General features: G+C 38.6%; 1 protein-coding gene across 1 annotated transcript; it reads left to right on the top strand.

Moving 5' to 3' along the window:
- Positions 1–27,036, top strand: LOC139326885 (phosphatidylinositol-3-phosphate phosphatase MTMR7-like). Its single transcript, XM_070956630.1, has 12 exons — positions 1–118; positions 1,541–1,644; positions 5,730–5,858; positions 6,350–6,484; positions 10,741–10,873; positions 13,777–13,886; positions 14,688–14,813; positions 18,154–18,203; positions 19,728–19,928; positions 21,159–21,290; positions 24,150–24,276; positions 26,434–27,036. Exons 1-12 carry the CDS (start codon positions 16–18, stop codon positions 26,746–26,748), a joined length of 1,665 nt encoding a protein of 554 aa, XP_070812731.1. The 5' UTR covers positions 1–15; the 3' UTR covers positions 26,749–27,036.

Below are 27,036 nucleotides of genomic sequence, written 5' to 3'. Positions count from 1 at the left end.
GCTTCTGGTTGCCCAATGCTGATTCGTTGTAAGAACTTCCAGAACATTCAGTTCATCATGTCTCAGGAAAGAGACTGCCACGATGTTTACATTTCTCTGATACGTCTGGCACGCCCAGGTATAGCATGGAAATTCAGGAGTACCCATGCGTCTGTGCTGGCAGTTGGCCTGAGTAAAATTACTTCCTTGTAGGCATGGGTGACTGCTCTGTTTTGTTTATAAATCCCACTCTTAGGAGGCTGAATTGTTTGGATTCTATTTCAACAAAAGTTTCCATTGATCTGAATTTATAGTCGTGAAAAGGCAATTCATAAATCTGTTTTCTGCATTTGATATGGTTGGTTGTTGTATTCAGTTGCATTTTCTTTAACTATTCATGCTCATGTTCTTCTTATTCCTTTTGCTAGTTTTCTGGTTGTTGTCTTGATCTTTTCCTTAAAGGCTGTTTCTGTTTCTGCTCTGGTACCAAACAATTCAGAATCTCCATTTATTTTTTAGCTAATTCCATCCAGATTTATCATTCTTTTATGTTTGGAATTTTATTTTTTATTTGTCATTTTCAGTATTAATCTTGACATGGGACAAGAATGTTTTATGAAAATGTCCTTTCATGTAGAAACTGTGTCTCCAATATAATTTTCTGGGTGATTTTACATGGATGATATATTTGTTGGAACTGCCCCCCTAAGTTCCCAAGCCTTCCTAATTTATTAGATTCATTTATTTATAAAAAATGATTGGGAAAATAGTTTGTTCTGAAGCAAAGGGCCAACCTCAAGTATAATTTATATTTCTAACTGTCTCTTGGACTATGGAGTCCATGAAAGCATTATTAAAAAAAAACTATGACTGGCACAAACTGATGTTTCTTTGCCTTCGACTATATGCTTTGCTTTGGCTGTAATCAATATGGCATTTGGCATCCATTTCTGTGCCATCATTTGCCCCTTCATTGCCTCCAAGTATTTCTAATTGTCTAAAGGCTCAATCCATGTTATGTCAGAATGTGAAAAATAATTTCAACTACCGTACATTAAAGTGGCTGTTTCCAGCATTGATTGCACTAGATAAAGTAAGCGTGAATCAAATCCCATCTAATATAGAATTAAAAAAAAAAAAAAACAAAGCGAGGAAAATAATGTTTCTGCTTTGTTCATCTGCTTTGTCTACCTGGTATAAATTAAATTACCAAATAATCTCAAGGAGAATACTGTATTGGCTGTCTCCCAAATGTTATCTTAAAAGTGTCCAGACAAAGAAAATACAGAACTGACCTGAAATCCACTCTGTAATTATTGTTTGGCATTTCTGCAATTATAACTTTCTAAAGCAGTTGGCTTTATCCTCTGGATTTAAAAAATGAACAGTTGGAACAATTAAGCAAATAAATTAAGCAAATAAATGTTGGTGTTTTCCATTTTGCATTAATAATAACAACAGTAATTCTAGTGAAGAAATAGCAGCTGCCTTGTTTTCTTGTTTTCAGTGAAATACGAAGAATTGTACTGTTTTTCTTTCAATCCGAAATTAAACAAAGAAGAACGAGAGCAAGGCTGGAATCTGACAAACTTAATGGAAGAATACAATCGTATGGGAATTCCAAATAATTACTGGCAGATTAGTGACGTCAATAGAGATTATCGTGTGAGTTGCTGCTCATGAAAACAAATGATCTGAGGTCTAAATACTGTGATTCAAAATACTAGTGTGTGAAAGACTTCTGTTTCCATCACCTTCCAAATAACTTCCTTTGGCTCAATTCATTATGAAATACTTGAACCAGTAAATATTAAGATATGTATCTTTGTAGTTTTCTGTATAAAACTTGCTTCATTATTTATTTCAGATTTATAAAATTAGTGTTTCCCTGCCATCCTTCCTGAGAAATTGTGATTTTAAACACAATCAGCTTCTGAAGTTAGCTTCAGAAACTGCCTTGATTCCATAAATACAATTTCCTGGCACATAAATCATGGATAATTGGTAATTGTTAAATCAACTTCTGGAAAGGAAGGAAGACGCTTGTAGTATGTTATGTATTCCTGGATTGATAAAGTAGAGTTCCCAACTTGGTATCTTCCAGAAGTATCAGAAGCTGAATAGAGCTGAAAGGGACTTTGGAACTCTTCTAGTCCAGCCCCCTGCTCAAACAGGAAACCCTATACCATTTCACACAAGTGACCATCCAGTCTCTTCTTAAAAACCTCCATTGATGAAGCACCTTCAACTTATGAAGACATGTTCTTCTACTGGTTAATTGTCCTCACTGTTAGGAAGTTTCTCCTTAATTTCAGGTTACTTCTCTCCTTGATTAGTTTCCACCCATTGTTTCTTTTTCTGTCCTCTGGTGCTTTGGAAAATAAATCCCCCCCTCCCTTTGTGGCAACCTCTCAAATACTGGAATACTGCTATCATGCCCACCCTAGTCCTTCTTTTCTCTAGACTAGCCAAACTCAAATCCTGCAACTGTTCTTCATATGTTTTAGTCTCCAGGCCTTTAATCATCTTAGTTCATGAAGTATTCTTCTTTGCACTTTTTCCAAAGTCTAAACATCTTTTTTGTAATGTGGTGATCAAAGCTGGATGCAATATTCCAGGTGTGGCCTTACTAAGGATTTATAACATGGCATTAATACTGATATTGAAGAGTACTGGGCCTCAAACGGAACCTTGTGATACCCTACTGCTTACTTACTTCCATGTAGATGTAGTACCATTAAGGACTACTTATTGAGTATGGTTTGTCAGCCAGTTACAAATCCATCTGGTGGTGATACTTTCTATCCCACATTTTTCTAGTTTACCAAGAAGTTGGTTGTGATCTATTTTGTCAAATGCCTTGCTGAAGTCTAAATATACTATGTTCACAGCATTTCGCTGGTCTACTAATTTAGTCACTTTGTCAAAGAATGAAATAAGATTGGTTTGGCATAATCTGTTTTTAACAAACCCGTGCTAGCTACTAGTTATAACTTATTTGTTTCCACCATAGAGTTTCACAGATCTGTTTTTTAAATTATTTTTTCCTGGTATTTTCCCAGGTATTGATGTTAGGCCGTTGATTGGTCTGTGGTTTCCTGGGTCTATTTCCCCCTCTTTTTTGAAAATGGGAACTACATCAGCTCTTTTCCAATCCCCTGGTGCTCCAAGATTTTTTAAAGATGTGATACAATGGATTTGAGATAACATTTGCCAACTCCTTCAGAACTCTGGGATGTAATCCATCAGGTCCAGGTGATTTATATTCATTGAGGTTAGACAGGTATTCTCTTACCATTTTTTTATTTTAATTTTTATTTCTAGTCTGTCTTTTACAGTTATGTTTCTGGTAGGTTTGGCTATAGTTTCTTTTTGTGTGAAGACTGATGCAAAGAATGAGTTAAGCAGCTCTGCTTTCTCTCTACTCCATGTTACTTTCTTGCCATCTTCTCTCTTTAGTGGAACCAACTGTTTCCCTGACTTTTTTCTTGTTATTTATATATTGAAAGCAACTTTTTAAAAATTATCTTTGACTTTTGTTGCAAGTCTTTGTTCATTCTGAGTCTTTGCTTTCCTGACTTCATCTTTGCAGATTCAGGGTTTCTGCTGATACTCTGCCTTAGTTATGTGTCCCTCTTTCCATTTTTTGTACTTATCCTTTTTATCTTTCAGTTTATCAGAGAGATCTTTGTGCAACCATGTGGTTTCTTCTTGGATTTCTTGTTTTTCTTTTTCGGTAGTATTGTGTTGGACTGGACTTTTATGATAATATCTTTCAGTGTTTCCCACACTTCTTGAATTGTTTTCTCCTTTAGGATTTTTATCTATGAAATTTTGCTTAGGCTCTCTCTGAGTTTGTTAAAATCAGCTCTTTTAAAGTTTAAGGCACTGGTTGGATTATATTCTATTGCTTGTGTTTGCTTTATATTGAATTCCAGTATGACGTGGTCATTCTTGCCCATGCTTCTGGCAACTTCAGCTCCCTCTATTACTTCTCTATTAGTAAGAATTAGGACTAGTATAGTTTTTCCTCTTGTTCCCTCCTGTACTTTTTGGATGACAAAGTTGTCAGCTAAATTGGTTAGGAATCTGTTTGATGTCCCATTTGCTGCAGAGTTTGTCTCCCAATTGATTTTAGGGTAGTTAAAAGTCTCCCATTACTACCCTGGCATGTTCCCTACATACATTTGTTAATTGATTAGCAAAGAGTTCATCTATTTCTTCTGCTTGGTTGGGTGGCCTGTAGTATACACCTATAGCAATGTCATTGTTTTTCCTTTTATATTGATCCATATGGATTCTAGGAGGTTTTCATCCTTGGTTTTGTATATTTCTGTAGAGATGTAGTGATCTTTTATATGCAATGCAACTATGCCTCCTTTTTTATTAGGCCTGTTTCTTTTGAATAGTTTGTATCCTTCTATCAGTACATTCCAGTTGTGAGTTTTATCCCACCAAGTTTCAGCAATGGCAACTATATCACATCTGCCTTCAAGTTCACCATGATTGTTCCTTAAACTTTGAGCGTTAATGTACAGGCATTTGAGTCCTTTTATGGGTCTAGAGTATGTTTCTTATATCTCCTTGGTAACTGGGATTTCCATCCTTTCCATCACTCTCTACTTCATTATGTTTTTCTTTTTTTATTTATTCTTTCTCTTTACTTCCTTATGTGATTGGTTATCTAGTGGTTTTATCTTCTGTTGGACTATAGATTCCAGAAATTACATCCAACATCTGAACTGTTTTTGAGGAATATAGTGTTGGATTAATATCATGTTTCATGATATTATGTTTCATCGTTAAACACAATATTGCTCAGAGCAGGGGTGAAATACAGTAGGTTCTGACAGGTTCTGGAGAACTGTTAGCGGATATTTTGAGTAGTTCGGAGTACCAGCAAATACCACCTCTGGCTGGCCCCAGAGTGGGGTGGGAATGGAGATTTCGCAATATCTTTCCCCCAGGAGTGGGGACAGAATGGGAATTTTGCAGTATCCTTCCCCTGCCAAGCCCACCAAGCTACACCATGCCCACCAAGCCACGCCAACAGAACCGGTAGTAAAAAAAAATAGAATTTCACCCCTGGCTCAGAGATGTTGCAGAGAAAAGATCATGTAACCTGGTCATTTTTGCAAAAAACCCCGAAATAACCTTTTGCAATTTTTCTGTTGATAAACTTCAGATAGACAAAGTCTAAACCTGTCAGAATTTCCCAATAGGCCTCCAGTTATAAACGGTGTGTCATACTGTTTAGATTATTTGAAGATTGATTATGGTAATATATAGCAGGGCAAGAAAGTTTGTGCTTTTTAACATTTTCTCAGAATTGTCATTCATTCTTCTTGTTCACTGCAAGTGTATAAAATAATTATTTGTGAAGCAGTTTGGAATAATTCATTGCAGAGTGTTTGAAAAAATAAATATATACAACAGTATTTCTCAACTTTGTCAGCTACCAGAATTGTCCAGCTAGCATGATTGGCTGGAGAATTCTGGGAACTGAAGGCCACACATCTTAAAATTGGCAGGGTTGAGAACATTGCTATACAGCAGGGGTGCCAAACTTGCTGCCTGCGGCCTGGATGCATCATGTGCTGACCATGCCCACCCCCACCCCCCGGTTTTGCAAAGGGGACAAAAGTTGTGATACATCACATGACACGTGACGCCGCGAGTTTGACACCCCTGCTATACAGTATAGACTGCTTGAACAAATCTTCAGTTTTGCTTTCTTCTATTTGGGACAGGTGTGTGATTCATATCCTACTGACATCTACGTACCCAAATCAGCCACTGCTCATATCATTGTGGGAAGCTCTAAATTTCGTAGTAGGAGGCGTTTCCCAGCACTTTCCTATTACTACAAGCAGAATAATGTAAGCATGAAATTAAAAATTTAAATAATTTATTCAATATATCCTGATTTTGAGTATTGAAATAATTTTGACAGAATTTGTGTCAAGCAAGATTACAAAAATATCTCCCAGTCGAAGGATGGGACATACCTTATCTGGCTTGACTTCTTTTTAAAGATGGAGGTCACTATAGTCCTGTTATAGATAAGAAAAATTTATAAATTTGCTGGCCAAATTATTAGAAATTTTACATTGATTAATTGATCAGATTTTAATGACATTAATCTTATTTTTTTCTATGTGATTCAGGAAACACATTTGATTGGCATTGTATCATCTGGAAAATTCAAAATGGCAGCTTGTGACAAATAAATCATAAAAGTCAGTTTGCTGTGAGAACACAAAAGGAACTAACCACAACCAGAGTGTTATAATCAAGCTTGAGCATACTAAATATTTTCACAATAAAGCATATGGTTGCTCTTGTCTCTCTCTCTCTTGTTATCTCCTAGGCTTCCATATGTCGCAGTAGTCAACCTCTAGCAGGCTTCAGCGCTCGATGCCTCGAAGATGAACAAATGCTACAGTTGATCCGAAAGGCAAATCCCGGAAGTGATTTTATCTATGTTGTTGATACACGCCCCAAAGTAAGATGCTTCAAATTCTGTTGTCTTTTTTTATGCCGAGTGTTGGCTAAAATGTCCCAGAAATTCTGAAATCCCCCCCCCCAAAAAAGTCGAAGCTCATTAAAGTGAATCAAACTGTTTTTAATTGCACTGAAGGGAAGCTCTGTTTGTAAATCTCAGCAAATAGAAATATTATTTTATTAGGTCATTAGCAACATATGCTTTGGTCTGGAAGATTGCATAGAAATGGAAATTGTGTTTACAATCCTAAAATTAGTTTTCTCAGTAAGCAAATGTATTAATGAATGGGGAGGGGCTTGAACTGGAAGAGTTGATGTTCCTGATTATCAGTGATGGGATTTAGCTGGTTCACACCAGTTTGGCCAAACTTTGTAGTTAACTTTGTGTGCAGTTCAGAGAACCGGTTGAATCACCACACCCGGCCCCGCCTTGTGGCTTGCCTCTCTCCTTCCAGCCACTCCTTGCCTCACCTGGCCTTTCCTGAGGTTATTCTGGTATCTTGGTGGTCCTCTAACCAACCTCTCTTCCCACTCCAAGGTGACGTCTGCACAAGCAAAATTCTGAGGCAGCTCTGACAAGGTGCCCAGAGGGAGGGGCTGCAGCTACTAAACAGGCGGCCAAACTAAGCGCCTGAAGGACCCCATCCATCACTGGGAGTCCAGGTGCCAGCAGATGGCAAGCGATGCCTCAGCCGGGCTCCTTGGCAGACAACGGGTTTTGCAGGGGCAGGGGTGATCAAGTGGCCGGGGCTGGTTCTGGCCTAAGGAGGCCGGAGGCATTGTTGGGGCTCCTGCGAAGCAGGTCTCAGGCTGGTCCCCATGCTGCACCATGATCCACGAGCTGCTGCTGGCACTGTGCGGCTACCCAGGCAGCCTCTTTATGGGCGGTGGCCTGCAGGTGGACAAGGCAGCAGCTCTCCCTCCCTCTACAGGGCCGGCCCAGTGCCCTTCCTCCTCCTCCTCCTCCTCCTCCTCCTCCTCCTCCTCATCTGCAGGTGTCCCCAGAGCTGCTGCTGTTCCTGCAGCTGGGCGAGGCCGCCCTCCTGGCCCGCATCTGCTGCTGGGTGTGCTTTATGTTCACCTGCATGAGTTCATAGAGCAGTTTGCCAAGCACACTCAGCCGCCGCCCTACCGCAGGTATGCCCTTCCCAGCCTGCGTAGTGGACTGTGGCACCGGGTGAGCCCAGAGAGAGAGATGAATAGGTGACTGGGCATGTGGCTGACACTTGGCTTCCAGCGCCAGAGAGGGCTGGGCTGGTGCTGCCTTTCATTGCGGTGCGTGGAGTGTTCTGGGACTCCTCTTGCCATCTCTTCTCCCCTTGCTGGGCATATTCCCGACTCCCGGCCCAACTGGCTTCTTCCTGGCAGCTCTTTCTCTGCCTTTCAGTGTCAGCTGTCAAATATGGGGGTTTTGTAGGCAGAAGAGCTTTCTCCACCCACCACAGCCCAGTTGCCCTCACTTCCCCCAAGCATTTCTTTGCCTACCTGATTTCCAGCTCATTCATGTTTCTCCATTGCATTTCTCGCCATCGTGTGAAACAAAAGTTTGTGGGACTAAAACACTCCAAAAAATTCGATCAATCAATTTGAACTTCTCATGAAAAAAAAGAGATCTTGCGAAGTTGGAATTGATTGGACTTTTTTTTTAGTCCAACAAACTTGTTTCCTGTACACGATGGCGAGAAACACGATGGAGAAATGTGATGGAGCTGGAAATCAGGTAGGTAAAGAAATGCTTGAGGGAAGTGAGGGCATCTGGGCTGCCCTGCCATCCTCCATGGGTTTGAGATGCTGCTGAGGAAAAGTGCCTCTCTCTCTCTCTCTCTCCCTCTCTCTCTCTCTCTCTCTCCTCCTTCTACCACCGCCCAGAAGCCCTCGCTTCCCCCAAGAAAGGTGGTCAAAGAAAGTGCCTTTCTTAAAGGCCTCTGGTTTGATGCGACTGCCTCCTCTGCCTCTTCTGTTGCTCCCTGCCTGAACATGAGCAGGAGAAGCACACTGTTCAGGGGTAGAAAAGAGACGTGGGCGGGCACTGTTGCGGGAGGCCTGTCCCACATATGTAGCGGAGCTGGAGGACCATGCCTCCCGCGATGGCCAACCTGACCCTGGGCGAACCAGTTGTTAAATTATTTGAATCCCACCACTGCTTACTCAATTAGTAAATAATAGTTGTTATTTAGATAAAATGAAAAATGAAACAAAACTAAGCTCAGCCTTGAAGTTCAGTCTCACATGTAGTTGCCCTTTAAAGTAGGTTGGTTTGAGACTATAACTTCTAGCAGACAACAGATCTCCTCTGCTAATGAAGAGTAGAAATTTGCAGAATTCCACTATTAAGCATAGCTTGCATTTCTTGAAATTGCAGAACAGTTAACAAAGATTCTGATTCACTTATGGAACACTGTGCAGACAATTGCTATTATAGCCTCACTATAAATAGAGAAGCACATAACATAAGATTTGGAAGCATTTTAGAGGTCATAGTCCTCTTTCTAATGCCAAAATCAATTACTCTATCATGCCTAACAGATGGCCACCCTGTATCTACCTAAATGCCTCCAAAAAAGGAGAGTCTGCTTCTCCCCAAGGCTGCCTCCTCCATTGTGGAATAACTTTTATTATTAGGATATTTTCCTTTTGCAGTCATAAAGTAATAATAAATATAACTTTATTTGCATTTTGCGACAAGCAGTAGAGGGCTCTCCAGCTTTACAAGATTAGAGCATATGTCCAAAGGCTTACTTGCAATATGGTCTACATTCCCTATTGGACAGATAGCCTTTGTGAAAGCACAGTGTGGCTTGTCAAGGAAACTTTCCAGAGTGTTAACAGGATTTGCTAGATTCTAGGACAGGCGTCAGCAACCTGAGGCTCCGAAGCTGCATGCGGCTCTTTGGGCCTTCTGCTGTGGCTCCCTGTCAGGTGATCCCACCATTGGCTAGCCCCACCTCTCCTCTCCCAGTCACTCCTTGCCTGGCCTGAGAAGGTAAGGGCGATGGTGGGGGATGGAGAAGCGGCCAGGGCAGAGACAAGGAGATACAGAGAGAGGGGGAGAGAGAGATACAGAGAGAGGGGGGAGACAGGGAGAGAGGGGGAGAGAGAGATACAGAGAGAGAGGGAGGAGGGAGAGAGGGAGGGGGGAGAGAGAGAGATGTCAAAAGAATTTTGTGGTTCCCGGTGTTTTTTAACAACTGGTTCTCTGCCCTAATGACCGGCTGGGTAGACGTGGCTGGGGGGATGTCATGTGACTGGTGGAAGTGAGTGACATTGAGTTGGCCACGCCCACCCAGGTTTTGTTGCTCCCGGTGTTTTCTTTTCTGTGGGAAACGTGTCCAAATAGCTCTTTGAGTATTTAAGGTTACAGACCCGTTCTAGGAAATGCATATTCAATCCAGCAGACCTATACTATAGGCCATACAACAATTTGTTGACCTTTGTCTTTTTGTTGAGTGCAACAGCATCCAAAAGGGTCTTTATGCTTCAACATATATTTGATTACATTGTCAGTAGGTAAGATGAGAGAGACAGTCTGGTGTAGTGGTTAAGGCCAAAGGCTAGAAACTGGGAGACCTTGAGCCCAAGTTCTGCCTTAGACACAAAGCTGGATAACTTTGGGCCAGTCACTTTCTCTCAACTGGGGGAAGCAGACAAACTTCTGCTTCTGAAACCACTTCTGAAATTTTGCAAAAAAACCTGCATGGACTAGTCTCAACACTGACTCGAAGGCGCGAACGCGCGCGCGCGCACACACACACACACACACACACACACACACACACACACGTAAAGTGAGTTCTGTCTCTAGAACATAATAGCCTCCTTTTAAAGGAGGAATATTATTATTCCTCCTTAAAAAGCACTCATTTTTAACTCAATGGTTCTTCTAACAAGTCAGCTAAGGTCAACAATAATTTGGCATTTTAGAACAGATCGGGTTAGTTCTGTATTCTGTGGCTCTGAAGGGAGGTTGCCATCTTCTGGATGAATTGTACAGTTGAAATCACTGTTGAATGTAAAAGCTCCAAAGTAGTCGAAGGCAAAGGTGACAGCAGATCTCATTTTTATTTCAAGGCTTTTAAAAAAATAAAAAATGCAGCCCGTATTTTCACTAATAAAACTCACAATCCTATATTGTGGAGGGCTCTTTCCTCCCTTTCTTTCTTTTCGCAAATGGTAATGTTTTTATTTCTTCTTCGCTATAAAGGAAAGAACATTATGTCAGAGGTCTAAAGGGTATTCTTTTTTCTTTGACCTTTGCAGCTCAATGCAATGGCAAACCGAGCAGTTGGGAAAGGGTATGAAAATGAAGACAACTATTCCAACATCAAGTTTCAATTCATAGGTATTGAGAACATCCATGTTATGAGAAGCAGTCTCCAAAAAATGCTTGAAGGTAACACCTTATCTTTGTAGATGCTGGGGGCAGCTTGCGATTCATCTGTCTTTTCTTAAGGATCTGAGCTGAATGTATATTAGTACCTAATATATTAGTATATTAGGGATTTTGCTTCATTAATACTGCAAAGAGCATTGCAATTTGAGCATTTAAGCCCATTAATGTGAAACAAATTTTCTAAAGTGAAGACGTTGCCTTAAATTGACCCTCTGCTTCAGTGGCCGTTAGAGCTTTGCCTGTAGATATTTTTCAGCCTTGCTGTCTGATAGTGTTGAATTGAAGAGTTTAGCAACTTAATAGGGGATCTCTTTAATAGGCGATTCATCTTATGAATCCTTCCTCTTATGACAGTAGAGAAACTTCTATATAATTGACTCTGTATGTTTTGAAAATGCTTCAGAATAAATTTTTGTGCTAAATTTATATATTACCGACGAAGAAATAAAGGGAGATTAGTATAGATCTATTTCAAGTTATTTAACTCTCATCAGCTAGCCATACCCTTCTGGGATTCGAATCTGGGCTACTTGCCTATTAGGTAGATGTATTAACCTCTAAGCCATGGGCTCCTCTCACTTTGTTGGCTATACCAGGGGAGAGATTAAGTGTTTAAGTAGAAGCAGTATGCTCCGTCCCACATTTGGGTAGACCAGGTTGCCCTGATAGACCAGTTTCACCGAAAAAACACTTCAGAAGAAATGTTCCTCATGAGCTTGAAAAATTAGTAGCTGTTTTAAAGATCTGATTCATTGAACCAGGTGTGATCTGACTTATTAAAGCAAATGTGGCTTTAATGCAACTCTCTAATGAGTCTGCATCTGTTTTCATATATGCTTGGAATCCTGAAGAAAGACATAACTGCATTTCAGCAGTTCTGGGCTTGCATCTGGAAACAACTCTTCCATAATTTTAAAAGTATGTGTACCTTAATGCAGAATATGTAATAATTTAATAATTACGATGATGGTCAGTTTCTGCTAACCTATTATATATGGATTACCCTTTTCTCTTACCCTTCTCATCCTACTTTGGAAAAAGAAATAAAGTTATATGGTATGTAGCTTAGCTTACAGAAGGTTTGGTTTATTTCCTCCACTTCTGACATACTGTTTACTGTGCTTGTTGTCTAATCAGCCCACATTCTCATTTCTGCCAATCCTTTTTGTACAATTAATGGTGAAAGACAGATCTTGAATGGCAGTGTGTCAAATCAAATGTATTTTTCCAATTTATTTAATTACCAGGGTTAAAAACACAGGGACAGTGACCAGCTACAACAAAGACAATGAAATAATCGTATAAAACCTAAAAATCAAGACTTAGAAACCACATACAAATTAACTAAAGATACAGTAAATCAATATAAAACAAGAATAAAATAGAAATTGAATAAGATAAAAAAGCAATTCAATATAAGAGGAAAGAAAGGCATTATAATATTATCATTTCAAGTCTAGGACATCTTATGCCTCCTTATGGAAATTTCTGCAAATAAGAATTGCAAGGCCAGTGGCTTTTAATGGAGACATTGCTTAGTAACTGAATTCCTCACTAAATTAGTTCACTTTTGAACTCCAGGTCAGCTACTGCTATCAGACCTGGCTGATTTAGATCTGACGTTTAGGACTGCAGTTTAGGACTTTGTGGTCTTTGCTCAGTCAAGTGGAAAGCAAATATTAACTCTGATATGGGAACAAACCTCTATTTTGACTCTATTTAGGCTTTGCAAACAGGAGGTAAGCAGTCTTAGAGTAAATCCAGCTGCTAATGGCTCGTGTTCCCATCTGCGTAGATGCATTAATCATTTGACAGGCTCCTTGCTGTCAGCAGTCCACTATCATGAGGGTTCTCTGAGATGCTGTTTTGAACATACCTTTTGTGATCAAGTGCAAAGAATCAGTCTCTTCACTGAATGATAAGATTGGTCTCCCTAGGCTGATGCCCTCCAGATGTGTTGGAGCTCCAACACTCCTAATTTTCCAATCCACAGGGGATAAGTACAGCTTGGCATATATGTAGGACATCAGGTTTGGCATATCTACATTGGCTTAATCTAAGGTTACCAGATCTGGATATAAAGGTTGGGTATTGGAACCCTTCTGCAGCCTATAGGAAAGGGATCTGCCACAAATTCAGATGTGTGTGTGTAGGGAATTTCACCAATTTGCATCCTGCTTGACATGAAAGAGTGTTTGATGGCTATATTCATGAATATAGCCAAGAAATCTATTCATGTCAGCAGCTGGGGAATGGCCAAGCTTACACAACTGTACAGTTCCTTTTTGTCTTCCATTTTAAGCTGAAATGCCAGTTTAAGAGACTGTGAATTTTGAAGAAGGAAGTGGCAGAGAGGGAAGGTTTAATTCAGTGTTTCTCAACCTTGGAAGCTTGAAGATGGGTGGACTGCTGGCTGGGGGATTCTGGGAGTTGAAGTCCACCCATCATCAAGCTACCAAGGTTGAGAAACACTGGTTTAATTGAACCTTTTCTTCCAACATTAGTCTTTTAGTTGCTTTTTTTAAAAAAATATATGAGTGAACTGAAGCCCTGCAGAAGATAAACTTAGTCCTGCTATTTTGAGGACAAAAACACCTACTGGGTTAAAATACGAAGAGACCTTGATTACAGCAGTTCTTAATTCAGTATCTGTTGACATAGCCTTTTCATTTTGGAGACTTTTGTTATGCATGTTTTCCCCAGAATTTAAAAGCATATGGCTTGCAGCAATGTAAGAAGTCAAACTGGTATATAATGCCTGGTCATGTTTGCAAATCAGTCAAGCAGCGAACAAGTGACCAACATGTATGTGAAAATCAATCCCCCCTTTTTAAGCTAGACTTACCATGTAAAAATTAGCAACTTAAAAAATTCTAGTCTGCTGAAATGGGCTTATTTTGCAGTCTGTGAGCTGACATCTCCTTCAATGAGTGATTTCCTGTGGGGGCTAGAGAATTCAGGCTGGTTGAAGCACATCAAAGCCATTATGGATGCGGGCATCTTTATCACAAAGGTACAATATATGCTTTGTAAATGAAAATGGGGATGTGCCATTTCAGGTAATGGAAAATCTTTGATTTTCTTCCACTTGCAGGGATGTGCTATGGAATAAAATTAATATGGTCCAGATCTGTGCCTCTCTGGCCTAGAGAATAACACCGTGCTGGACATAATGCTAGATGCTGTGCAGAGAAGTGCAAATGCAAATTGTGGCATAAGCTCGTGAACCTATTTTTGTCTAGCATAACTGGTGATGCCAATTTCCTGATATTTGTGATTCTTTCTCAAATGTCAGATGCATGCTTGGATAAGTGTATATTGCACTGTCAGAATGAAATGCTGCACCTGGAAATGAAGCACATTCATAATTAAAAGAAGCTCAAGGCCAAAGTGCAGAGAAATAGCAGAAAATATCAGTGGGATAAAAGGCAAGTCATAGTGACCCATTGGCGGCTTCTCCAAGGAGAGAGATGATGAAAGGAAAAGATTTCATGGTATATTTCCACCCAGCAAAATACGGTTATTAACTATGTACGAAAGCCTTTCACAGTGTATTACATTGGCTGCAACATCGGGAATAGAACTTCCTACTGACTCATACCATTGATCCATCCAGTTGTGTATTGTTCATATTTGACAGACAATGGCTACCCAAGGTGTTTCTAGCAGAGATATTTTCAGCTCTACCTTGAGATACTAAGAGTTGATATTCCAGATACTTACTTCTCTATCATTTTCCTTTCTATAGGAATCAAAGATACATTCCTCCTTTCTTTCTTTCTTTTTTTTCTTTCTTTCTTTCTTTCTGTTTTAGGCTGTTGCTGAAGAGGGAGTCAGTGTTCTTGTTCACTGTTCAGATGGATGGGACCGGACTGCTCAGGTTTGCTCTGTAGCAAGCCTTCTATTAGATCCATATTACAGAACCATAAAAGGATTTATGGTAAGCGAGACAGCTTTAATTAGCAGAAAAAGGGATAAGTTGTGAGTTCATTTTTAATGGAATTAAAGTGAAATAATTTTTTAATAACATCAAACTATTTAGTGAATTTCCAGAGGTTTTTATCTTCCACATTTTGGGAGATGATGCACCACATTTTTGGAAGTCCATATTTGAGATCCATCTTCAACTATAGACTCAGTTAAGCAATCACAACTTATTGTGTGGCTAGCAGTTGTGCTTCTCGTTTCCCTACATAAAAGCACTTCTGGCACTCTTGCTTAAGCTCTGGTGAAAGGCAAGGAAGTTGAACCAGTTCACTGTCTTGGAATACACAAATTTATGGTGAACAGATCAAAAGCAAGAACAGCTTTATGGACTACAAGAAAAAAAATCTGGTCCAAGAATGGATGCAGTTTAGCTTCAATAGATGGGATACATATTTTCAAAAATGGAAGACTGACACTTGTGCACTTGGCGCAACTTACTATCACTCCAAATAATTGGATGGACTATTATCTCCCCCCAGTTTCTATCCTATTTTTTATAACATTACAGTATAGTGTAGTAAATGCATCTTAAATAGTAATCATAATTTCCCCCCTTCCATTATCTTGTTTATGAAGAGATCTTGGAGTTTCAAAACATTCTGCATTCTTTTTTTAACTCTTGAATGGGAAACTTGGATGCTAGCAGTTGTATGAAATAGATAGGAAGGAACTACATTGAAGAGACAGAGACAAGTTAGTTGCTGTTCCATTTGCAAGCTCTGAAGCTTGCAAATTTTAATTTAATCTGCAGTTTAATTTTAACTTTGAGTTTTCTATGTAAGGCCAAAGTGGATGCAAAAGACTGGGATGTATTTAGAATATTAGAATTATAGGACGAGGGGGGACCTTGGAGGTCTTCTAGTCCATCTCCCCTGCCCAAAGCAGAAACCTTTATATGATCCTTGACAAATGGATGACCAGTATTTTCTTGAAAACCTCCAGCAATGAAACCCCTACAACTTCGGGAGGCAAGCTGTCATGTTACCCCAATCCTTTTTTTCATTAGGCTAGACATACCTAGTTCCCTTAATTATTCATCATATAGTATAGCCTCTTATCATCTTTGTTGGTGTTCTCTACATACTTTCTAGGAACTCTGCATCTTTTTTGTATCATGACGACCAGAATTGGAGTATTCCAAGTGTGGTCTCACTCGTGCAAGGTAGAGTGGAATTATCACCTCTCATGAGTTTGATGCTAAGCCTCTGTTGATGCAGCCTAGGACTGAATTGGCCTTTTTGGCAGCTGCAGCACACTGCTGATTCATACTCATAGTCCAGTAAGACACCTACAGTAGATCTCTCTCACTGTTACCTGTGAGACAGGTACTGCCTGTTCTATACCTGTGCATTTGGTTTTTCCTGCCTAAGTGCAGGATCTTATTTTTCTCACCACTGAACTACCATATATCTTATTGGATAGGGCTCATTGCTTTAGTCCAGGAGTCAGCAACCTGCAGCTCTGTTGTGGCTTCTTGTCGCCGGCCAGCACCACAATTTTGAGAGGAACTTCTGGTTGGGTGGGTGGGGGAAGTAAGGTGCACCAGGAGAAGATTCTGTGGTAAGGGGTGGGTTTTCCAGTCAGCTCCACAATTGATAGGTTTTTCAGTTAGGACAGGTAGGGGGAAAAGGACGCTGCGCTAGAAGACTTTATGGTGGGGAAAACTGGACTTCTGGTCAGCTCCAGAATTGAATGGGGAGCTTCTGGTTAGGACCTTTGTGGCTCCCGGTGTTTTCTTTTCTATGGGAAATGGGTCCAAATGGCTCTTTGAGTGTTTAACGTTACAGACCCCTGCTCTAGTCTGACTAAATCCTTCTGAATCTTGAGTCTATCTTTCAGACTGTTAGTAATTCCCCCTCAGCTGGGTGTCATCTGCAAAGTGGATGAGCTCCACTTCTATTCCCTCATTTAGATAATTTATGAAGATGTTTAAGAGCACTGTGCTGAAGACAGAATCTTGAGGTACTCCACTGCATGCATCTCTCCATGTAGATGTAGATCCATTGAGGCTGAACGCTGAGTGCCGTTGGTCAGTCAATTACAAATCCATCTGGTGGTGTCTCACATTGCTTTATCTTATCAAGAAGTAGGCTGTGGTCTACTTTATCGAATGCCTTCCTGAAATCCAAGTATACTATATCCACAGCTTTTTCCTGGTCCACTAATTTAATCACTTTATCAATGAAGGTTTTTATTACACTCATGCTGACTTTTATTAATCATCTTGTTCATTATTAGGTGCTCCTAAATCCACTGTGTAATTATTTTTTCTAGGATTTACCAGGTGTTGATGTCAGGCTGATTGGTCTGTACTTTCCTGGTTCCGCTTTTTTTCGAACATTGGAACCAGATCAGCTCTTTTCCAGTGTTCTGGCACTTCTGCCTTGCTCTAGGAGCTCTGAAAGATTTATTTAGTGGTTCTGAGATCACATATGCCAGTTCCTTTAGAGCCCTGGGATGTAAACCATCTGGTCCTGTCAATCTGAACTCATCCAAAGAGGATTAGTATTATCTTACTAAATTTCTTGCCTATTTTGATGTGTTTTCCTATTTTCTCCTCTAACTCATAATTCTTTTTCCAATAAAAGTGGGAATCAACTTTTCTCTTTTTCTAATATAAAACATAACTTATCACTTTCCTCTGAGAACCTGGTTTGAGAATATGGGTATACATTTCCCTGACATATTCCCATGCAGCTGGCATGAACAACTGGCTTCTCTAAAAGGCTATGATGATTCAAATCCATCAAACTTAGATTCTGTTCCATGTGTTTCAGTGTTCACGTGTTCTGTCAGTGTGGCACGGAGATAACATTAAAAAAATATAAACTGATTTATAGTCAATTAATGTTAACCTTGAAGCGTTAAACATAGAGCAAAAACCATATAACATTATAATGTGAACCTCATGGTGTTAAGAATTATTCTATAAATGGATAGCAAATTTCCAGCATAGCAAAATTGTATGTTGCCATAAGTAGGCTGCCAATCAGTTTCTAAAATTCATAACAGTATGGTTACTGTCCCTGATAAAACCTATCCTTTTTATGGGGTCTAGGACAGCTCAGTGAGGACAGCTCAGTGGGGCCAACTCACCATGGTCAGCTCGAGTTGGTCATGTGGAGTTGTCCTGCAGTGACTTGGAGGTGGCGAGTTGTCTCATTCTGCTTTTTCTGATTGTGAAATTTCAGGATTGTTTTAAATAATCCAATTAATTAGAATAAGAAATGTAATTTTCTGCTTCGCTACAAAACCTCAATAATCTCCTTTGATGCTACTGTTTTTTGTTTCAGGTATTAATTGATAAAGATTGGGTTTCATTTGGTCATAAATTTAATCACAGGTAAGCATGGTTCTTTAGTGTGGGTTCTGTGAAGTGGCAATCAGGTACTTTGCTGCCAGAGAACATCAGATGAACATCTGAATATTGAATATTGACCATGGAACATTTCTGATAGCATCATGTTCTTGGTGTGGTCACTTGAGTCAATCTTGACTCTTCATAACTACATGGACAGGCTTATTTCTTAGTGCCATTTTGGAAGTGGTTGGCCAGTACCACTTATCTAAGGCTGAGAGATAACGATTGATCCAGAGTTACCAATATTTTTTGGTGTTGGGTGTAAGGGAGGATTAGAACTTGGGTCTTCCCACTCCATTCCTGTGCCTTAATCATTAGACCAATTTAACTTCCATATCTCATCATGAGTATAGTGAAATATAATTAGAAATGATATTAAATGTAAAGGCTCACTTTTAAGCAGGTCCAAATTTTATTGAGTATAACTGGCCCTTTTCTTAATCATCTTTCCTTTGATTATTCAACTTTTGAAAAGTCTGTCTAGGCTTATTGGCTGGGTTTATACACCTCACTAAATCAAGATTTTAATTACCGTTTATTTAAAAAGCCATATCAGTCTGGTTCACACATAACTCTAAGCATAAACTGTGGCTTATAAACTACAGTGGCCAGGTTCATACATTAGCCTATGTGAAAACCACACAAATCACATTATGCCCCTTGTGATGATATATTAACCCAATCTTCTTTCTTATTGGACTAATCAATATATGAGTAAAATCCATTTAGCTATTCAGGCTTTAGCTGGCTATGGGGAACTCTGGGGGGGAGGGGGCAGGCAAATGAAGAATTACATAAGGGCCAAGATTTGGTACTTTCATCACTCATCGGGGCACAAGCAGGGGTGAAATCTACTTACCTTCCCAACCGGTTCGGAAGTGCATGCGCCACGCATGCACTTCCATCACATTCATTATGTACACTGAGAGCATATGCACCAAGACAAATTCCTTATGTGTCCAATCACACTTGGCCAATAAAGAATTCTATTCTATTCTATTCTATTCTATTCTATTCTATTCTATTCTATTCTATTCTATTCTATTCTATTCTATTCTATTCTATGCACGCTTGGACCCTCTGCGCATGCGCAAACCCCTCTGTGCATGCGCAGAGGGTTAAAAAAAGTTACTTCCTGGTTAAAACCAGGAAGTAACGACGACCGGGGGGGGGTGGAGCCTCGCACCGCCATCACTACCAGTTCTTCGAAAAACCAGCTGCCATCGCTACTGGTTCGGCCAAACCGGTCCGAACCGGGAGCATTTCTCCCCTGGGCACAAGTATGCAGTTGTAGCAGTTGCATGATGATATCATATAACATATGTTATTTTGACATATTTGTGGTTACCTTCTAACTGACATGGATACATATACTCTAGCAAATTTTATTCTGCAAATGAAGCAAATAATAGAACTGACAATTAAGATGGAAGATGTTGTGCCAACATCCAGAATTTCAGAAAGGTAACAGTTGTGAATTAATATTTTCCCCTGACATTGATGTAGGTATGGCAATTTAGATGGAGACCCAAAGGAGATATCACCAGTTATTGATCAATTTATTGAGTGCGTTTGGCAACTTATGGAACAGTTTCCTTGTGCCTTTGAATTCAATGAAAGATTCTTGATCCACATACAGCATCATATATATTCCTGCCAGTTTGGAAACTTCTTGTGTAACAATCAGAAGGAAAGACAGGAGCTCAAGTAAGTCACTTTATAAAATATATGTGCACGGTACACGAGAATGACCCTTTATTCTGATAAACATGATTCATCAATGGGGAATCTTAACCAATACATAAGAGAAAGTTGTCCAATCCTTTCAAACTGGTTATATATTAAAACCCCAATATAATAATAAAATAAAACCAGTAAAAAAATATTACTAAAGAATAAAAGATCTATCTCCTTGAATACTTATTGCAACCAAAAGAATTATCCAAAAACTGTTTTACTTGAAAGGAACATAATCAATCTCCTGAGTTCTCATGAATATAAGGTGATGTTCTCATTTTAAAAGTAAATTGGAAGATCGGAGAATTAACCCTTCTTTTTGGATAAATATAAAACATAACTGTAGAGAGCCTGAGAAAACAGTCTCAGTTGGATAGCTATGATTGTCTGATAAATAGGTTCAGAGTTTTTCCATGAGGGTTTGTAATTTTTCCATCTTAGTTGTCTTTTAAATTAATTAAATGACCTCTCAGTTGCTATTGTCAGAAAGTTATCATCAAAAAATATAGTTTCCAGAATGTTAACAAGGATAGAAGCCAAGAAAGTTGGAATTAAATAAAGCCTGGTTAGTTCCTTAGCAAATCTGCTGACCATGGCTCCCCTGCTATTGCCCAGAGTAACCCAACACTACCACCTATTGAGTTACAAAGAGCAGTAGACTGTGGTTCTTTGGCAATTTAATTCACAGAATCAGTTACAGAATGAGATGTATTAACGTTACACCTACCCACATCAGAGCACAAGCACTCTGACCAGCATCATATCTTATGTTAGTAAAATAATTCCTATTCCTTAATTTTCCTGTGTTACACAACAAAATGCTTCCTTTTATTCATTCTGAATCTCTTCACAATTATTCTTGGCGGATGATCCCAAATATTGTAAAATAGGTTAAAACAAAACAAAACAAAAAATTACTCAGGCCACATGTATGTATAGGATGCCATAGTTTCTATGCAGTATTAGTTCTGTAGGCCAAGATTGTCCCTAAATTCCTTAACCATTGGCCATATCCACTGGGGTTGTGGTTCTAAAACATCTGGAGAGTTTAGCCTTTTTATTACCTAATTCCAAATAGTTGAATTCTGTCCTTCCTAAATATGTGTCTACTTTTTTGACATGCTCATGAAGTCTTTCAATATGAGAATGAGAGAAATAGCAAATGCGGTTCATAGAATTTTATTATAAATTGTCCCTCAGAATTCAGGAACGGACTTATTCACTTTGGGCTCACTTATGGAAGAATCGTGCTGATTATCTGAACCCTCTGTATCGGGAAGACCACAACAGGACCCTTCATCCACAATCCACACCCTCCCATTTTATCTACAAGTAAGTTGCATCTGAATTGTTATATAAAATATTTGACTAAATGAGCTAACAATTGTCTCTGACTTCAAGTATGGGCAAATATATTGCAAATAGCTGTGAGATTGATGGTAACTTTCACGAACCTTCCCCAATTCCTTCTTCTTTGCTGTGAAAGTGTAACACATTGCTGTATATAATAAAAGATAATTATATTAATCATAGATACTTTTAATTGGGATAAGGTGTTGTAAAATTGTTTCATTTCTGTCACATTGCTGTGGAATTTGGAAATGACGTTTTGAAGACAATCCATTCTTGAAAAGTGATTTATACATTTCAAATAATGCCTAGACAAAAGCATTAGATCTTCAAGATTGGTATATATGTCAGGATAATGATGATTGAAAGCTGACCAGCCCTTTAAGACTGAGGATGACTCAGCAGGATTATTGCCCTTTAAGAAGCTGCCTATATAAAGGAGGCCATTAGAGGGCGTCTCTCTCCTCGTGTATTTTCCCTCCGTGTGTGCTTCCAGTTAGAGTTGAAGATTGATTGCCTGGCTTTGTTTGGCCCTTGTAGGTATTTATATATAACCTGTAGATAAACCACTGTTTGAAAAACCTCTGTGTACTGTATTTTGCTCCTGGGTTATCTCAAAATAGTAGTCACACTGTTGTGTGAATATATATATGTCTGTTGTGTGACAATATATATGTATTGTTTTCTTTCTTAGCTCAGAATTAGTAATGTATATTATCATTAATGCGGAAGATGGAATTCTGCTAAATACAAAAAGAGAGAGAGAGAGAGAGAGAGAGATTTAAAATACGTTTGCAAGATATTGTGATTTTTATTTCTTTGTAACTCATGGAAAGAAATCTGCTTTTTAAAATTAACACCAAGCCATCCATATCTTTTTAAGAATGAAACTGGAGTACGATAGGTTTGGCATTATCATTAGACCTTACAGTGTTACAGAGCCTCTTAAAATAGTTTCTCACTCTTTTCCAGACAGCTCTGCTCTTTATCCAAGTGTGACTTCTAGTTAACCCTGCCACTGATCTACTTATAATGATGTAGTCTAAGAATATTCAGAGGAATTAGGTAACATGATAGCTCAGCCTCATTTAGGCTGCCCATTACATGTTTGTTGTAATATAGCTTCTCCAAGAGTTGCTACACTTTCAAAAGACTTAAAAACATAATTTTATGAACAAAATTAAAAGGAAGATTAAAGCTAATATAAACTAGTATAAAGTAAGAAAAAGAAAAGAAGAAAAAAATCAAAGAGAAAGTTGAAAGTTCAAGACAGGAAAAAATACCCTTAAAAAAGGGGGAAAAATATACAAAATTCACATTTCCAACATAAACTTGAAGTAAACATTCCCATTCTAGACAATTTCTCTGGTGATGTATACCGATCTTATAAAAATCCTTGTTAAGATTATAATAATTGGAAATTTCAATCTTTTGAAGCACATATTTTCCTGTTGTTCCATCTGTATATTATAACCAATTTTTAGCCTCTTTATCATACATTCCTTCGCTTGTTCTTCTGTTTCAAATTGTCCTATAAGTATTTCAAGAACCAACAAACACAAGAGGGAGAAGTGGCATTCCTGTTTTGTTCCTTCTTTAAGGTTTTGTTTAGATTTCAATTAACAATTATTTGTGCTTTCTGCAAAATGTAAATAAATCTTCCCCATATTATAAAATTTTCTAAAATCCGTATCTTTCAAAACTCTGAATAAGAAAGTCCAGTTCAAATTGTCTGCTTCTTAGGAAATCAATGTGGCTTGTTTTTATTGTGTTGTTGAAAATATTCTGAAATGTCCAACACATTTCTAACATTGTCTTTTTATTCTTTTAGGTAAAAACTACATTGATGTGAATAAATTGTTGCAAATTCATTTTCATATGTTTGCTAGTGTAAGCATTATCTGAAGTTCATCAGCCAAGGACTGTTGATGACTTCCTTACATTTTGAAATGAACTTGTGGGCTATAAAGTGTCCATTAGAAATGACATACATGACACTAACATAAAAAACATTTGGCAGTTTCACATCCTGAACAATGGAATGAGAATTTGCTTCCTAAAGTTGATTACAGCAATAAAGCTGCACTTAAAATATTCAGCAAACTGGATTACTTCATGCTAGAAGTTTGGGAAGAAAGGCTTCACATGTGTATTTCTTGGAAATATTTAATCCTTCAACCAAATATTTGTATCAGAAAACAAGTAAGATAGGCGTTGGCTATTTTATTAATTTTGATGCAGGATTTCTACTGACCACCCCCTCCACAAGGACAAAGTCATTCTGAGTACAAGCATTACATCAGTTATGGGAAAATGCCAATCTGCTAGGTTTTCTCATTTCAATAATTGGTGTAATTCTGGCATTCAGAGTAACTTTCTGTTTATCAAAGTTCTCATGCTCATCAGACTTCAGTAAAGTGAGATATTACATTTAATGTTATTTAAAGTTACACAGATAGCATTTGACACTTTAATCCTACAAAATTGCACTATCTTCATTTTTCAAAATCTGAACATGATGTGATCCACTTTGCCAAAGTGAAAAAATCTTTTACAGTCAGAATATTCTGAGAAATAAAGATCTGTGTTTTCATACTTCTGTGCTGTAAAATGGTCTATATGAGAATCTCAGCAATTTTTATGTGATAATTTTAAAAGCTGAGAGAACTCTTTCCCATTAAATGTTTCCCTGTCACAAGAGGCTTGTGTTAATTTGTTTTACACTGCGCAGTGCAATTCTGTTAACTTCTCTAGGAGCAAGTTCTGTGGGTTGAATAACATGAGACTGACTTTTGTATGGGCTTCTATAGGTTTTTGAATCTTCTTTGTTTCATTTTCCAGGTTTTGGAGTGGAATGTACAACCGTTTTGAAAAGGGACTCCATCCAAGGCAGTCTATTACAGAATATCTGATGGCTGTGAAAGAAGAAACCCAACAGTTGGAGGAGGAGCTGATGGTATTAGAAGAGGTATGCATAATTGGTTTTCTAGAACTATAAAATTTATATATTGCTGTTTCACCCCATCTTTTGAGCATGATTGGCCATTGCCATATGCATCAATTCAAGTATATTTCAACATCAATGCAGTTGATCTGGGTATCATTATTCACAGGTAGATGTAATTTTTGAAGGTTTTCTAGCTGAAGCATTGAGTAGAGGATTATATTTCCTCCACCTCATATTTGGCAATAAGAGCTCTCTACAGCAGTATTTCTCAACCTTGGAAATTTTAAGATATGTGTACTTCAACTCCCAGAATTCCCCAGTGAGGCTTGCTGGCTGAGGAATACTAGAAGTTGAAGTCCTCACATCTTAAAATTTCCAAGGTTGAGAAACATTGCTCTACAGTATATTTTTGAATCAGCTATTTATTTCTTTTACCATGATAACAGCTGCTAATGAGTGAATTATCTACTTCCGGTACAATTTCAAAATCAATTTTCTTGTGAATCCTGTATTTTTCCAACTGTGGTTTACAATCTATGGAAGACTTCCTTAGTTAAAATGAACAACAGGAACTTCAGAATTACACTCAATTTCTAATTACCATACTTTTCGGAGTATAAGACGCACTTCCCTCCCCCTAAAAGCGGGTGAAAATTGCGGTGTGTCTTATATACGAAATGTTGCCGAAGCCCCACCCACACTTTTTCGGCCTCTGTGCGTCGCATTTTTATCCTCTGCACGCTCCATTTTAGACCTGTTCCAGGCTGCGGGGATCGCCACAGCACATCTCCGCTGATCGCTGCCTCTGCACATCGCATTTTCAGGCTCCGCACATCCCATTTTTGGCCTCTGCTAGGCAGAGGCAAAAAAATTTTTTTCTTGTTTTCCTCCCCAAAAACTAATGTGCGTCTTATACTCGGAGCATCTTATACTCTGAATAATACGGTAATTATTGATTTCTCCACGTTGCTAGTACAGTAAAATTACAGTAAAATTTGGGCCTTAATTGGGTGAGCTATTTTCAAAGCAATTATTTCTTACCTTGTTTTCTTACTGGTCATCTCAAGCTTACTCTGGCTATTTTCAGGTAGGCAACATACTTGTTGCTGGGATTCTTACCAATAAAGCTTAGATCTAATTATCTAACTCTTCAGCGATTAGAGCAAATGCTTTTCTCCTTTTAATGAAAAAGGTATTTAATAGAACTTGCTGTAAGGAAAAGTTTTAGTATTTTGCAATAGAACCACTGAAATCAGCTCACCCTTAGTTAGGTTTCTAGGTAATCAATATTCAGTCTGTATGTAGCCGCTTCCTTTTTCCCCCCAGCCTTCGGGTTGCTAAAATGTCCTTATCTATTCCCTGAATATTCCTTCTTAACTCAGAAGGATAGAGCTGACTGCCACCTGCTTCTCTGTCAGATATCTATGCTAGATGTAGTGGATGATTTCGCTGCATTTGATCACCTAGGACTGAATGAGAACCAGTCCCATCTTTTCTGTACATGCATACTTAGGGAGAATTATTTTCTAGGTTTTTTTGTTTTTGTTTTTTTTACAAAACCTTCTAGTTGTCTTTAATTTCTTACTAGCCACAGGACTACATTCTTGTTCATTTTTTGTCTTTCCCATTTGACCTACTTATTATTGTGAAATTTTGTTGAGTAGTCAGGTGCTAAATGGCACAAAATGCTCCATGAACATGGAAAAATGCCTAGAAACTTGCTTTCTTCCCGTTCTATATAATCTCTCACCTACAATTTCTTGTCTAGAGAAATCAAGAATAACCTTCCTTGTCAAAGAGAGACTTTAGAAAACTGCAAGTATATAAATCTGCAGTTTCTTAGGCTTGCTTGCTTTATTCACTCACTCACTTATCATTTACATCATTGACTAGTGTACCACCCATCTCTCCTAGAGGTAACTCTACACAGCTTACATACTTTTGGTAATAAAAAAGCATGGAGTCCCAAGAAAGTCTAACCTTGCTGCCTTTTCACTTATTAGTCCTATCCAATCCATACTAGATTTTGTAATCTTCCATTAATTCATCCCTCACTATTGGTTAGTAGGCTGGGATTGATGGATTTATCATTCAGAAATACATGAAAACCCCCAGCTTCACATTGATAGGTTGGATATATTTTAACAGGTCAATGGATTTTTGTTTCTTGTCTTGCAGAGACTGGCAAAACTTATTAACAGGCAATTAAATAATGAGGCAAAGATAAAAAAGGAAAATGGAAGCTCCAGTGACTACATGGCCAAATCATTCCAAGATTACACTCGGAGTTCTTCACAGGGAGATGAAGAAGATTCAGCACTCATCCTCACACAGGACAACCTGAAAAGCTCTGATCCCGATCTGTCAGCCAACAGCGATCAGGAATCTGGTGTGGAGGATATGAGTTGTCGGTCCCCAGGTGGAGGAGGCTTACCCAGTGAAGATAGCATTAGAGACCATGATTCGGATGAAGCCGTTTTTCTCACTCTCTGAGTGATAATTTAGTAGATTATGAAAGACTGTCTATCAAAAGTTCCAAAGAAAGGGATTTATGCACTTAAAGAGTCCATATGTAACGAAGTAATAAGCTAGAATGTTTTTGCATTTATTATCTTCTGTTATCCATTTAGAGCCATATAGAATGAATGTTTTGTTTTACATAACTATTATCAATTGGATAATTGTACAGTAAGACCACTCCAAAGAATTGACAAGAAATGTTTAAGCAATGCCAAAGTCAATTCAGTCCAATTCAGACCAAACCAATACATATTATCTTAC

Source organism: Pituophis catenifer, unplaced genomic scaffold (assembly GCF_029215685.1).
Source record: "Pituophis catenifer annectens isolate HBS135680 unplaced genomic scaffold, rPitCat1.0.hap2 SCAF_281, whole genome shotgun sequence".
Taxonomy (NCBI): Eukaryota; Metazoa; Chordata; class Lepidosauria; order Squamata; family Colubridae; genus Pituophis; species Pituophis catenifer.
The sequence above is the reverse complement of the archived record's forward strand: the minus strand, read 5'-3'. Positions and strand labels throughout refer to the sequence as shown.